This window comes from Mustela putorius, unplaced genomic scaffold (genome assembly GCF_011764305.1).
Source record: "Mustela putorius furo isolate JIRA1106 unplaced genomic scaffold, ASM1176430v1.1 tig00000095_pilon_pilon_pilon, whole genome shotgun sequence".
Lineage (NCBI taxonomy): Eukaryota > Metazoa > Chordata > Mammalia > Carnivora > Mustelidae > Mustela > Mustela putorius.
In genome coordinates this window covers 3,875,971-3,890,577 of record NW_025421280.1, presented here as the reverse complement: position 1 = coordinate 3,890,577, position 14,607 = coordinate 3,875,971, and the positions used below count along the sequence as shown (strand labels likewise).

The window sequence follows — 14,607 nt, the reverse complement described above, 5'->3', positions numbered from 1 at the left end:
CTTAGGGGTGTTCTTACGTAGAAAAGATCTGCTGGGCAGAGTTGAATTAATTGCCAGCTGGGGAGGAGTAACCCATAGCCACTCTCAGATATCACTGATTGTCCAGGCATTCATTACTTTTTTATATTTCCACCCGAAAAAGTCTAAGTGTAGACCCATCAAAGTCAGCTCATGACAAAGCCATTTTAGCATTTTGCTATTATAGAAGACCCAGTATAGAACAGAGGTCAGGATCACAGACTGAGAGTCATAGCTGGATTCAGTGCCTGCTGTTGAGTGAGCTGTTTGACCTCTTTGCCTCACTTTCTTTGTCTGGTAAATGGGAATAATAATAGCATCTAAAACTATAGGATGCCTATGAAAATGATAAGCACTAATCTACAAAAAGCACTTAGAAGAATCTTGGTTCTGATGTGCTCTTACTAAAAGCTAATTATTAGCTCTTATTCTTGATAAATCTGGGTTTGGATTGTCAAAATAAATAACAAAGCTACCAACAACTCACTAACATTTTAATTTTCTTCCCCCTCAATAGAGTTTAAACTTAATGTTCTTCATGTTGGGTGTTTTTCCCCTTTTATCTGATTCTTTGATATGCTTTATTTCAAGTTAACTTCCTAAAAAAAAATTAAAGTGGAGGGAGCACTTAGAGAGGAAACTATCCTAAGGGAATTGGAGTCTAGAAATAACTATTCTGAGAACACAAGGGCCCTCTTGTACCATTACAAACAAAGAATAAAAGTCCCAGTTTACTTGTGCTAACAGTGCTCAATTGATATTCAGTGAAGGGGAACATCCAGAAAGAAAAAAATAATAACATTTTACAATGATCATTTCCTTGGAAAAATATTCATTTTGGTGGAGGAACACATTGAAGAACTCAATTCAGAACAAGTTTGGGACACAGATATGTGTCCACCTTCTCTTTCTTTGTTCCTCTTAGGCTGCAGCTTCCGTCCTCTGTACTGCTTGTCTGCTGGAGGTAAAGTCTTGCCAATCAGGTGAATGTGCTGGATAAAAACCTAGCAAACACACAGCGTCACCATGTAAGCAGAAGGTGGCTCTTCCTCTTCCTTAGCTCCAAAGATATTATTTTGACCCAGTTATAGTGTTTATGGGGCAGTTTTTCTAACCCAGAAGAGAAACCACAAAATCCTTTCTTAAATATGTGTGACTGATTTTTAAATTAGAAAGCCATTTTTCACCAACCTTCCTTTTAGTAGCTTCAACAAATGGCAGCCATTAGTATAAAGAACGTAAGGCACATTCCTAGGCAGAGTCTCTTACCTTCAGCATGATTAATATTTGAGATGGATAATTCTTTTTTGTGAGGCTGTCCTGCCCATTGTTGGACATTTAGCAGCATCCCTGGCCTTTACCCCCTAGATGTCAGTGGTACCCTCCCCCCTAGTTGTGACACCTGGAAATGGCTCTAGCCAATTGACAGATGCCCTCCACTGATAATGGAGAAGCCCTGATTCGAACCCTGGGTGGTTACCCCAACCCTGTAGTTCCGTGTTTGGATTTGCTTTGCAGTCTGGTAAAATTGGTGCAAAGGTTGACAGCAATTAACTTAGCAATTAACATGGCACGTGGTGCAGCCGATCAAAGTGGAAATTAGCTTGACTGTTGAAAATAGCCTAGGAATACAGTACTTTGTAGAAAATTGTATTACTAACCATGGCAGTACTGATCACTTGAATACAGTGTCTCACCCAGTTGACCTCTGATTCGTACAAAACCCTGAGAGGTGGGCAATAGGATTGCCACTTTGCAAAGGTGTGTGGCGGGGCGTGCCTCAGGGAGGTTAGTATCACCCAGCAGGTCAGTAACACAGGCAGGTTTTAACCCAGCTCTCTGCCTCCTGAGCCAGCCTGCACCATTAATTTGTAAATTTGAGTATCCATACTTGGCTCATGAGCAGCTAGGTTTTTATTTGCTTAGAATTAGTTGGAGATTAATTGAAAATTGCAGCTTTGAATTGGTTTATCAGCAGTTGACCCTGCCCCCCAAATATTGCTATTAACATAGTATACAAACCTCCTACCACAAAGCTCTATTCAGACATAGCTAGAACCATGGTTTTTCTTTTGTAAAAATCAATTAAGACAGCATACACAAAGTGCCTTTCTAGTTTTGTGCCTGACCCAGAGTAGGAGGCCACAGAGAAATGTTTCGCAGCAAAATATTCCGGCAGGATGTATGCTGCCAATTCCTAAACGGCAAGTATCAGAAAAGCAGCCAAAGCGGGAAATCTTTTAGAGAAGTTGGGGGACGATTATAAGCTGCCTTTTGGTCTGAAAGTAATGACATCTGGCCTCAGTAGAGTGTCCGATAAGGCATCTCATTACAGAGATTACAATTCGTCTCCCTTCTTGGCACGCAGGGCTGTCAGTCCATGCCAGTCACAGCAGTCGCGTCTGCCCATCCCATTCGTGTCTGGGTGTCCCCAGTCTTGTGCTCTTCCTCCCCACCCCCATCCTGAATGCCTCTCCATCCGTCTGTCCGCCTCTCTCCCCTTCCTGTATACATGTGTCTCTCTCTTCAGTTTCCACCCCTCCTCTCGTGTCTTTGTCTCTGCCTCATTCCCAGTTTGTGTTTCGTTTGCCCTCTGTCTGTTCCCCTCCCTCCCTCCCTTCATGTGGTTCTGCATTTATTAAGCACACATGCACTTCATTTCCTTTAGAATGTGTTTAGAAAACATGGTCTTGTCCCAGAGAAGCTTATAATTAGATATCTATCCATTCAGTGTTAATGCATTAGAGGGGCTTTGTTTTGTTCTGTTTTTTTAAAGTTTACTGTATGTATCTCTTGCCTATTACATTTTCCCTAACAAATCATCATCATAACACAGTTGCCTTGTTTTGCTTACAGTTTGCGTTTGAAAAGATGATAGCTATGATTCGTATTTCTAGAGGTATGGATATATCTTTTTAGCTTGTTGCGTTGAATTTTGAAGCCACATTCTTGGTTTATTAACACTCAGTAGTTCCTCCAGAATCTCAAAGTCCAAAAGGATAAGAGGATAAATCTTGGGAGTCCCTCAGCGGGTTACGAGATGTCCCAGCAGCTTTGAGTTTTGATGCTCTGACTCTTTACGCTGCTGTATTAAGACATTTGTATACCTTTCACTTTGCTGTCTTAAGTTGTACAAGAATGGAACTGAGTACTCACAGAGCAAGACTGACCCGAGGAAGGTGACCTACTTCACATGAAACCACTTAGCAAAATGACAGCTAAGAATCAAAGTCACTGGTCATCAGGTTTTTAGCTAGAGGGGCTTGACTTGTGCTTCAAGGGCATTCTAAATGCTCACAGTGCATTGTTTATATGCATCGGTGAGGTGGGATAGGTGTATTACATTTTATATACAAAATATAAATCCTGCCTTCAAAAAGAAGAAAAGATGGAGTTGACAAGAGAGAGACGCGTTCCGATGGAGTTGACAAGAGAGAGACGCGTTCCGCTGATCAGTCTGTCCTTCCTGTTCTCAGACCCAGTCGTATTAGAGCAAGTGTCCTGTTTACCTGTCAGAAAGTACAGGCGTCTCCCTGTACTTTCATGGACTACTTCTCTAGAAGCCGCAATGGGAATAGATGGTCAAGGCAAATAGTGAAAGGAAACACATTTGTATCTGTATTTTGCGGGTATTTTTATCTGTATGTTAGTGGCCATTGGAGAAATTGGAAGGCGAGATGTGCAGTAGAATCTCTTCTCGATACCTCTTGGTCACGAAACAGCTTGAATGCTATCTCAAGGTACTTTTCTCAAAATTAGAGTAAAATTTAGAGTGTCTGATCAAGGATGGGCCAAATGCTCTAAGACTTCCTTGGTAATGATAGTTACAGGAATTGTTTGAATTAAGCTGGGAAGAGGGAACTTCTGCACTGACTGTAGTGAGGTCACTTAACTCTGTCCCTCTTGTTAATAATCAGAACTTTATTTCAGAGGGTAAGAAGACGAAATATCTGGGACCTCTGATGTCCACAAACATGGGTATCCTCAAGCTTCTTCAATGAACGAGGTGCAGGGAAATTCATAGACGGAAAAAGGAAATCAGCATCCGGGGCAGAAAGTTTACCACTTCAAAATATTTAGTTCAGAATGGAGAAAAAAGCACTCCTAAGCTAGCTTGAGAGGGCTAGATATTTCTTTACTTTTTTTTTTTAGTGTAAATTTTTATTTTTATTAAAGTCAGTGGGCTCCCTCTTGTGGCTCTACGAAAGATTTCAGTTTCAAGGAAAAGAGCTTTTCTTCAACAATAAGGAAACCATTTCTTTTCCAGTAGAGAACACTTTGCACTTGGTTTTCCTTATAAAATAAAGAGAGATTTTTTAAAAATGGAGAGGGCAAGAGAGGGAAGGAAAAAAGGTGACTTTAATGAAAAACCTGATTTGGTGAAGAAGTCAGGCCACATAGAACCCCACTTTACAGTAATAGCCAGCATTTCCTAAACATCTACTCTGTGCTGCTGAATGTGCTAGATAATGAGTTGCCACAGTGTCCATTGCCTCCATGCTCAAAATATAACTATAAGCTGATCATAGAATCGTCTTACAGGGGTGAGATTCTGTGCCCTTTCTTCTTTCAGAGGAAGGTCCCCATTATCTAAGTGAGTAGAAAGGTAAACAGGTCATGCTTTCCTGTTTTAAAAAATGATTTTTTTTTTTTGTTTTTAACTTCAAACCATTTCTTTTAAATCAAGTCTGGAATAGATCTGGGCTCTAGCTGAATAACCTAGGAATTGTTCAAGCAGTTCAATTCTCTTATTGTTTCTCTCTCTAGTTACCTGTCTCTGGAAATCTGATTGATCTCTACGGTAACCAAGGCCTGCCACCCCCAGGCCTCACCATCAGCAACTCCTGTCCAGCCAACCTTCCCAACATAAAAAGGGAGCTCACAGGTAAATATTGGCAAGTGTGCCTCTTCCTGGGGATTTTCTGTTAATTTTCTGGCAAGCAAAGTTATCAGAATTGTGACCTCCAGACTCTTCCCAGTTTGTAGACATACTTTTCTTCTTAGATCTGCACAGTGGTGAAACTATTTTTTAAGATGGAGGATTTATACTTGGAAATCCTGGTTTCTGGTATTTCTTGAGGTCCTGGAATTGGGGCTGCTGTCACTCCAAGGCACCACTGTTATGCCATGACACCCATCGTTGTGTCTGTGGCTGCTCTCCCCTTTGGGGTGGGGAGGCAGAAGGCAACACTTTTAATTATAAAATGTCGCCACCCCGTCTGGTGCTTGTGTTACTTGCCAAGCCCCTAGAGGCATTCCAGTTTGAGAACCGTGGTCTGAATTTTCCTTTACACACATCAAGCCCACATTTGTCAGGATAGGGTAAGAATGAATTTCTTACATCTTTAGATGCCTCCTGTTATTTTTGCTACATCATGTGCAAAAGATTTATTACACAGAGGAAAAAAATAGATTATGAAATGGAGCAATGGGTATTGTTTGTTCCTGAGGCAAGTGTGAAATTATCTATTTCACCATTTTGCTCAATGCTTTAGGGAAGGCATTTGGCCATTAAAACATGACAAAACTCCATTAGAACTGGTGTTCTACCATGATGAGTTTTATGGCCCTCACCTCATCCCCCTTTTTAATGTTTGGTCCTTGCATCTTGCAGGATTAGGGGAACGGTCTGAGAATATGAACTATATATTTGGTGCAAAAAAAAAATCCTGTTTGTTCAAGGGTGTCTTTTTGAAGAAAATATTTCAGAAGACTGTGGCAGGAGAAAGTTTAAAAAAACAATTTGGGGGGCTAAAAGTGGTAATAAGTTAATTACTGTGTAAAACGCATTGAAAGTCAACAAAAAGTGGGTATCCTCCCAGAAAGGAAAAGTACCGTGAAGTCTCAGAAAATAATGCTATATGAGATCTATAATAATAATGATTAAATATGGTTAATATGGCATGAACAGAATTCTTACAACTTACATGTGAAGTAAACTTTTTTTTTTAGATTTACAAGAAATTTATTTATTTTAGAGAAAGAGAGCGTGAATGGAGAGAGGGGCAGGAGTGAAAGGAAGAGGGAGAGAATTTCAAGTGGAGTCCGAACTGAGCACGGAGCCTGGCGTGCGGCTCAGTCTCACAACCCTGAGATCATGACCTGAATTGGAACCAAGAGACGGAGTCGGAAGCTTGACTGACTAAGTCCCCCGGTGCCCCCAAAGTAGACTCTGGATTGTTTGTTCAAAAACAAAACAACAAAGGCCAGGGGTGGGAATGAGAGAAATGGGTAAGGGGGTATAAATTTATTTTTCTTTTTAAAAAGAAGCAGATCAACTATACACTTCTAGAATCACTTTTTTATCTTAGAAAATGACCAATCCAGACAGGAAAAGGGTAAAATGCCAGGAAAAGGAATAAATGGACAGGAATTGGGGTTCTGAACACTGCTAGCTTGAAAGGCAGAGTGAAGTAGCCAAAAGAGAAAAGGCTTAGGAGTCAGGTCTGACTAAGGGGAAAAAATTCTCTTTCCCACCTGCATTAGGTTCTAGTCAGGAAGCAGAGTCCACATGGTGATTTAAACCGGAAAGGTTTAATATGAAGGATTGTTAACCGTGTATGGGCGTTTAGCTACTAGGAGAGGAAGAATACTATAGAATATCCTGAGGCTATAGAGGGGCTCTCTAAGCTTGGGAAGAACCAACCCCCCACCAAGGTCAAGAGTCTACCCACCTTGGGGAGGATGTGGGTGAAGCTATAAGACGGCAGAGAAATTCACTGGATTGCCCTGACCAAAGCTGGCCCACAGTTGGTGGGTTGAGATGGATGAGCAGAAAACCATGGTTGTAGGGCTGGCAAAACTGAAGATAAAAAGAAAAGAAGAGGAAAAAAAAAAACCTAAAATACTGAAGGGGAGGGTATATAATTAAAAGCTGACTATAATGCTCATGTGATGAAAAAAAAATTAGAAAATGGTTTGGATTAATCATCCCAATTGAAATAATTCAGGCTCTGAATTATTTATGTGTATATAAGTATACATAATACACATACAATAAATATATATACATATATAAGCTTCAGTGGCTATGAGTTATGCTAAAAAGACTTCTAATTTTGGGTACAATTCTGAATGATGGTAGTGTAATGTTTCAGGTGTCACTTGTGAAAAGAAAGTAACAGAGGTCGCAGAATGCCAGGATTAATCAAACAACTGTCCTTTTGTTTTGTTTTGCCTTCTGTAAGGTGCAAAGCTATCCCCCCACAGAGATCTCACAGAACTTGCACTGCAAATGTATCTTTTCAAATGGAGTTGCCACCAAACACCTCTGTACCCTGTACCCTATTTTTGTTTATAGGAACTCAGGCTAGTAGGGTCTGAGTTCCTCAGGGTCATCATTTCATTCTAGCAAGTTCTGTTGGAACCTAGCTCCAAGCCCCCCCCCCCCAGCAAAAAAGAGTCCATTTCTACCGTCAGAGATCTGACATGATAGCTTCTCTCCTCGGTTTTCATGTCAGTGTGTTACAAAGGCATGGAAGAAATAACAAAAAGTTCTGTTGCATGAAAAGAAAATTTGACTCCCTGGGCATCGGGTGGCTCAGGGTGCTTAAGCTTCCAACTCAGGTCATGATCTCAGGGTTGTGGGATCAAGCCCCACATGGGGTTCTGCACTCAGCATGGAATCTGCTTGAGATTCTCCCTCACCATCTGCCCCTCCCGCTCATGCTCTCTCTTTCTCTCTCTCTCTTTCTTTCTGAAATAAATAAATAAGTCTTAAAAAAAAAAAAAGAAAAGAAAGTTCAACTCTTAATAACAGAATATAAATAGCAAATTTCCATAGTTTTCTAGTTACTTTTCTTCTTGTATGTTTGATGTTAGATACCTTTGCTACTGGTCTTGTACAATTTTGTAGAAGCCATGGCTTTGCATTTATTTGATATATATTGCTTTTGAAAAAATACAAGCCTTTGAAGAATCATGATTTTAAAAACCCTATTTTTTTTATTATTAGAATGTGGTCAGGTAAGTTTCCATATCTAACTAGAAAATGAGATGTTTTGTAGTGTACATCATTGCGTGCCTTAAACAGTTCCCATTTCTAATTACTTCATTCACGTGCACAGCGTGTATTTTTCCCACAGAATCTGAAGCAAGAGCGTTGGCTAAAGAGAGGCAAAAAAAGGACAATCACAATTTGAGTAAGTTGGTTTTATGTTCATGATATTTGAAATTGGAGTGGATGTTCCCCCTTATATCAAAATTGTTTGAAATCTTGTGGGAAGAAATTGATATGCATAGCTGTTAAAGGTACATTTATGGAAGAAAAAATGTTTTTCAGAGAAACTAAGGTTTTCCTGTATTTATCTCTCATCAAATTGAAAATCTCCCCAGTATTCTGAAGAGTATTTACTTATTTATAGTAATAGTTTTGGTGTGTGTGTTTGGTGAGAGGGACACTTGATCCCCAACTACCCAATTATAAGTGTTGCTCACACTGGAACTTATTAACAAAAGGGGATTATGGGATCACCTTCTCCAGTGAGATTTGAAAGAAAAAAAAAATGAAATGGAAGGGAATCTGTGAGTGAGGTACCCTCCCCAATTTCGGACTTAAACTGTGACTTAAAGAAAATCTTCCAACATTTAAAGTTATTTTTTATGTCTTTAATTTCCTCAATCAAATCCTTAAGTTTTTTCCTGTGAGAACTTAAGATTTTTTTCATAAACAAAAGTAAAAGAGGCTACACAGTTTAAAAAAAAAAAAAAAAGATTGGGTTTTGTGGTGGGAAATCATTGGCGAGTGTGTGAATTTTTCCTCTCACGGCCTCCTGTCCTCTTCTTCCTAAATTGAGTTTTAAGAATGTAGGTTACATATAAATACTTTGTCCTCATAAAAACGATAGAATGAGCCAGAATTTAAAATGATAGAATAAAGCTAGAGTTCTCCTCTGGCCCCTGGAGCCATCATCCTCGCTGTTACCATTGTTGTTGTTTTCAGTTTGCTCTTGGCCTTCCCAGCCTCTGCCCTTGTGTTTAAGAAGACACACACATACACATGCACATAGCGAATAAATAGTGTTTTTTGTAACACAACCACTGTCATGTTAGCCATATTTGTTGCTGTTGACTTTCTTACTCAGCAGTCCATCCTGAAGAACTTTTGCTGTTATTAGTCTCTATCTGTGTCCTTTTTAACAACTGTTGCGTACTATTCCACAGCATAACTGTGTAACATTCAATAATCCTACTACTACCAAGTGTTGATATTGCTTCCAGTTTCTCCCAGCTACAAATAGAGCCACAGTGAACATTTGCATAATGCCTCTCTGTGTACAGGGGAGTTTGTTTCTCCAGGTTAGGTACTGAGAAACAGAATCGCTCGGTCCCAGAGGGGGGTGAGTTCTTTCTTTTAATAGATTCTGCCTTTCTCAGTTCCTATATCAGGTACAAGAAGCTTTGCTCCTTTCCACCAAAAGATTTGCACTAATATTTCTAAGGTCTCCTCCAGCTTCCAAGAAATTGGACTCAAATGAATGTATTTCTTCTTTTCAGATAACTTAGAATTAAGGTCATTAAGCATTATCCAAAACTTCTCCTGACTGAAATATGGGAAACTAAGTTGTATCTTGTTAAAAACATTACCTTTGTTTAGGCACCTGAACTCTCACATTTAGGGTTGTCAGTAAAGTATACACCTGATCAGGTCACGTTCTGAGGGCTATAAAAAACCTTTTAAAATCTCATCTAACCATTAGAAATGAACACTCAAGGTTAGATTGTCCATTGGCATAACTTTTCCTCTCCTAGAAACTAACCTTGTGAAAGTAGCTGCCAAAACGTGCACAATACTATATTCGTTTATTTACTTGTAACTATTTATTGAGCTCCCCATATCGTACGAGGCATTTTTCTATGGAAGTGAACAGACAGACGGGCTTCCCACTCTTATGAGCTTCCATTTGAGTCAAGGACAGACAGAATAGATGAGCAAAAAAATATAGTAAGGTGGTGTTACCAGTATAGAGCAAGAATTGCAACAGTAATAAAATCTACAGGAGAGCACTGGCCAAAATGATCATTATACCATTGACAGCGAGGGAGGAATTGAAAGTAGTCTAAGTATCCATCACTAGAGTATTCGTAAGTATATTATGGGATGTCCGTATACAGCATACTCAGAGGCTATTAAGAAGAAGGGAGTTGGTCTGTTTTACCTGATTTACATGGATGTCCACAATATATGACTGAGTGAGAAGAGCCAAGTGGCAGAATAATATGTATAGTATTTCATTATATAAAAAGATCACAGTGTATAAAGTTGTGTGTGTGTGTGTGTGTGTGTGTGTGTGTATGTGCTGGGAGAAGATTTAGGAGTTTACCTTTATCATTGATAATTTCCTCAGGTATATAGGTGTTGCATGGTATAAAAAGTTGGCTTTGACTTTTTTCTGTATGCACTTTTGTGTGTTTTGGAACATTTTACAAGTTATAATAAAAAATAACTGGGGAGGGAAGGTACTGCATTCATGAAGTGTAGTAATATCTAAATGTTACATGATGTCAACAATATACTATTCATTTTTACTGTAATCCTACTTTAAGCATATCATTCTTTGTTTAATACATAGTTACTGAAGGCCTGCTGGGTGCCAGATTCATATGGGTACTTGGAATGCATCAGTGAATAAATACGCATTTTTATATGTGTATATTCAGACAAACGGTAGAAGGTTCTGTGAGGAGACAAAGTGCAGGCAATGCGACAGAGTGTCAGGATGAGCCTCGGACGAGGTGGTGGTTCAGTTTTAAATAGGGCTGTCAGGGAGGCTCGTAGGTAAATTTGAGTCACTAGCTGAGGGACAGGAGGGCAGAGCCATTCAGATACTGGGGGGGAAAGCGTTCCAGACAGGGTGAAGAGCAGTATGAGGTCCTAAAGTGGAGAGTCCTAAAGTGGTTGAACTCGCAAGCAGCCCATGGGACTGAAGGGAGGTGGGACACAGTTTAGTCATGACAGAAGGTGTGGTCAGAGAGGGAGAGGAAGAGAACATAAGGTCAGAGGGATGGGAGCCAACCAGATCCTTGTAGGACTTGGCTTTTGTTCTAGGGGAGGTGGGAAATGATTGGAGGGTTCTCAGCAAGGGGTTGGATGTTCTGAGTTGTGTTTCGGCAGAATCTAAATAGATCAAAGTGGGTAAGAAGCGGTGGGCATGGGTGGCACAGAGATAGCCATTAGGAGCATTGCAGTCATCCAGGAGAAGAGGATGGTGGCTTCTCTCAGGTAGAGTGGACGTTGGAAATGCACAGATTCTAGAAATATTTTGAATGTAGAGCCAATAGACTTGGATGATGGATCAGATATGGGATATGAGAGGAAGAGAGGTGCAGAATTGATTCCAACATTCTGGCTTAAGTAACTGAAGGAGGGAATTACATCAAATGAGGTGGACAAGTCTGTAGGTAGAGCTATTTGAGTTTGGAAGACCAGGAGCTTGTATGTGGAGTATTGTGGCTGCTTATTAGACATCCCTATGGAAACATGTAGTAGTCAGACATATGAGTCTAGTCAGACATATGAGTTATGGGACATGTCTGAGCTGGAAAGACAACTTGGGAGGTCATCAGCGTATATGTGGTGTTGGAAGCCATAAGATAAATGAGGTCATCACTCAGCAAGTGTAGATCAAAAAGGGTCCCGTACACAGCATGTTTGGAGAATAACAAATCATCCCAAAGGATCTATGAGCAGCTTAACAGTGGTCATATCTGGATCATAGGGCACTTTTACTTATGTATTTCAGTGCTGTTTGAATCTTTATGATTATTATATGCCTAGAAAAGTAAGAAGACATGCCATGCATCAGAGTTTTGGAGGAGCTTAGTCAGAAGATCAGAGGTCTAAAAGTTCCTTCTTTAGAACCATTGAGTATCAATATTTCTATTTTATAAAAGCTTAATGATAAGGCTTTAAGTAACTGACTGAATCCTAGAAGTGATGGCTCAGCTAAGGGGAAAAAATACAGTATTTGTTGGGAAAGTAACACGTAATATTATTTACCTAAGTGTATGGAATGCTAGTTGGTCAAATATAAATATGTATCTGGACATACTGTTTTAAAGTGAAATATTAACATACTTATTCCAATTTGTTAGACCTTAAGTTATTTGGAATTTATTTCCCAGAGTAGATAAATTAGAGACATTTATTAACACATATGCTTTACTGTTTCATCTTCCCCTAAGAAGACGATAATTTAACTAATGATGCAACTGAACTGGGATGCCACCAGGACGCAGAGTATAGTGAAACAAGCTGCCTTGACTCTTAAGCTTGTGTTACTCAGTCCTGTCGCTGCTCAACACAGCTGTCTGTTGAGCACAGGAAATGTGGCCAGTTTGAATGTGATGCACTGGGAAGTATAAAAAAGACACTGGATTCAAAAATTTAGTGCCAAGAAAAGAATGTTCGGTATTTAATTTATTAATATTTACATAGATTACAGGTTGAAGTGATGGTATTCTGGCTATGTTGGGTTTACAGAAATACGCAAATTAATTTTACCTCTTTCTTTTTACTTTTTCAGTGTGACTACTAGAAAATTGAAAATTACGGAAATACAATACTTGCATTGTATTTCTGTTGGGCAACACTGCGCCCAGAGCAGGGAATTTTGTACAGCCTAGAGGCTAAGAATGTTTTCTACATTTTTAAATAGCTTAAAAAAAAAAGCCGTGAGAAGAATATTCTGCAATAAGTAGAAATTATATAAAATCTAAATTCTGGCCCCCTGGGCTTCTTGTTGGTAGACTTGAATGGCCCAAAAAAAAAAAAAAAATTGTATCCAGTTAATATTACCACATTTTGAATTTTGTCAATAAAGAAAAAAAAATCTATGGAAATGTATTTTCTCTTCCATTCTTTAGGTATCTACATAATATCCTCAATTTTGCCAATTGGCCCTCAACGCCAAAAGGAATCCATTATCTGGCCCCGTAAAAATTTGCTGTCCCCTAATCTGAATACTCAGGGTTGAGTCCTGGCTGTTCCCACTTAACTCAGTACCAAAAACATGACAACAACGGGGAGATACCAGTTCGGGTTATATGGCCTTGGGCCAGCACAGTTAAGGCACACATGGCTTTAGCAGTATCTACTAAATGTGTATGTGACCCTGTTACTAATCATCCCTTCCTGTGCTCTTTTCTTGAAGTTGAACGAAGAAGACGATTTAACATAAATGACCGCATTAAAGAACTAGGTACTTTGATTCCCAAGTCAAATGATCCGTGAGTACAATTCCATGTTAATCTGTGTCGTATATTTTTTTGGTACCTTAATGTTTATTCATATGTTGCAAAAAGTGCACAGCTACAGAAACTAGAGTCCAGAAATACCCCTCTGCCTTTGGTTCCATGGCTGGTATATTTCCCATACCTTTCTTTTGGTTAGTCTCATCAGACTAAAAATTTGAGAGAAATCAACTGAATTGCATTCAAGGGCTACTGGACATCAGCTCTGAGCTTGGGATATAAGGAGGTGGCTTTCTGAAGTCTGAGACTTTTTGGCAAATGATCCCCAAGCTGCTAGAAAAATTCTCTTCACCGTTCAGGCGGGACAGAGGTTTCAGTAGTGGTTTAGACTGGATTTGCTGGCAACTTGTGTGCAACTCATACAGTACCGATGGGCCCTGAGAGCTGGGATTAGAGACTTCAAGTTTAACAATAGTCAACAGATAAAAGGTCAAAAATTGGGGCACCTGGGTGGCTCAGTGGGTTAAAGCCTCTGCCTTCGGCTCAGGTCATGATCCCAGGTTCCTGGGATCCAGCTGACATCAGGCTCTCTGCTCAGCGGGGAACCTGCTTCCCTCCTTTCTCTGTCTGCCTCTCTGTCTACATGTAATCTCTGTCTGTCAAATAAATAAATAAAATCTTAAAAAAAAAAATAGGTCAAAAAAACGTTTTTGAAAACTTGCATGCCCTCGCTGTGTTTTACCAACCTGGAAAAAAGTAATTTTCATCCTCTTTTAAGTACACGTCAGCTAATTTGGGTTTCAGCTTCCAGTCTCTGCTCACCTCCTACCCCTGTTCAGACAGATAACAGTTGTAAAGATAATTTCCCTACCAGCAACGTCAGCAAGTAGGACAACAAATATACAATTTTTATCCATTAGAAAGTGGCCCATTTGAAGTAAAGGGCTAGAGTGTATACATTTTAATGGCTCCCACAGGCATCCGATGAAATTAGCCTTTGAATATGACCTTTTAGCTACCTAATAAAATGTAAAGATGAAATCAAGCATTATTCATGCAAGGCTTATTAAATTTGCTATTCACATTATTGTCGGGGAATTTGTGACAAAATAAAATAAAATCATTGCCCATTGTAAGGTGGTCTTGATGGATGTTCAAGCAGAATTTCCATCATCAAGATTTTGCTTTCCCAGGTTTCAAGGAAAGCCATTTTGAAACTCAAAACATTCAGATTCTCAGTTCTGCAGCACAAATTTATCCTACTAAGGGGCTGTGACCTTCATTTCCTATAGTCAGTCTTGCATGATAGTTGAAATTGAATTCCCATTTTCCTGTTCTTTATCAGCTTTCACTTTTTAGCATATTCTTTTAAACTGTAGCATGTGAATCTCTTTAGCA

At 39.5% G+C, this 14,607-nt stretch overlaps 1 protein-coding gene across 6 annotated transcripts in view; it reads left to right on the top strand.

Annotated features, from left to right (window-relative positions):
• Positions 1–14,607, top strand: part of MITF (melanocyte inducing transcription factor) — a 228,308-nt gene that overhangs the window by 202,320 nt on the left and 11,381 nt on the right. For 3 of the 6 annotated variants that reach the window (XM_004738343.3, XM_004738342.3, XM_004738345.3), the window contains exons 6-8: positions 4,786–4,903; positions 8,085–8,159; positions 13,170–13,245. In XM_004738343.3, the coding sequence (XP_004738400.1) occupies positions 4,786–4,903; positions 8,085–8,159; positions 13,170–13,245 (269 nt within the window). The remainder of the gene's footprint in view (positions 1–4,785; positions 4,904–8,084; positions 8,160–13,169; positions 13,246–14,607) is intronic. The other 3 variants (XM_045077891.1, XM_004738344.3, XM_004738346.3) reach the window with 1 other exon arrangement.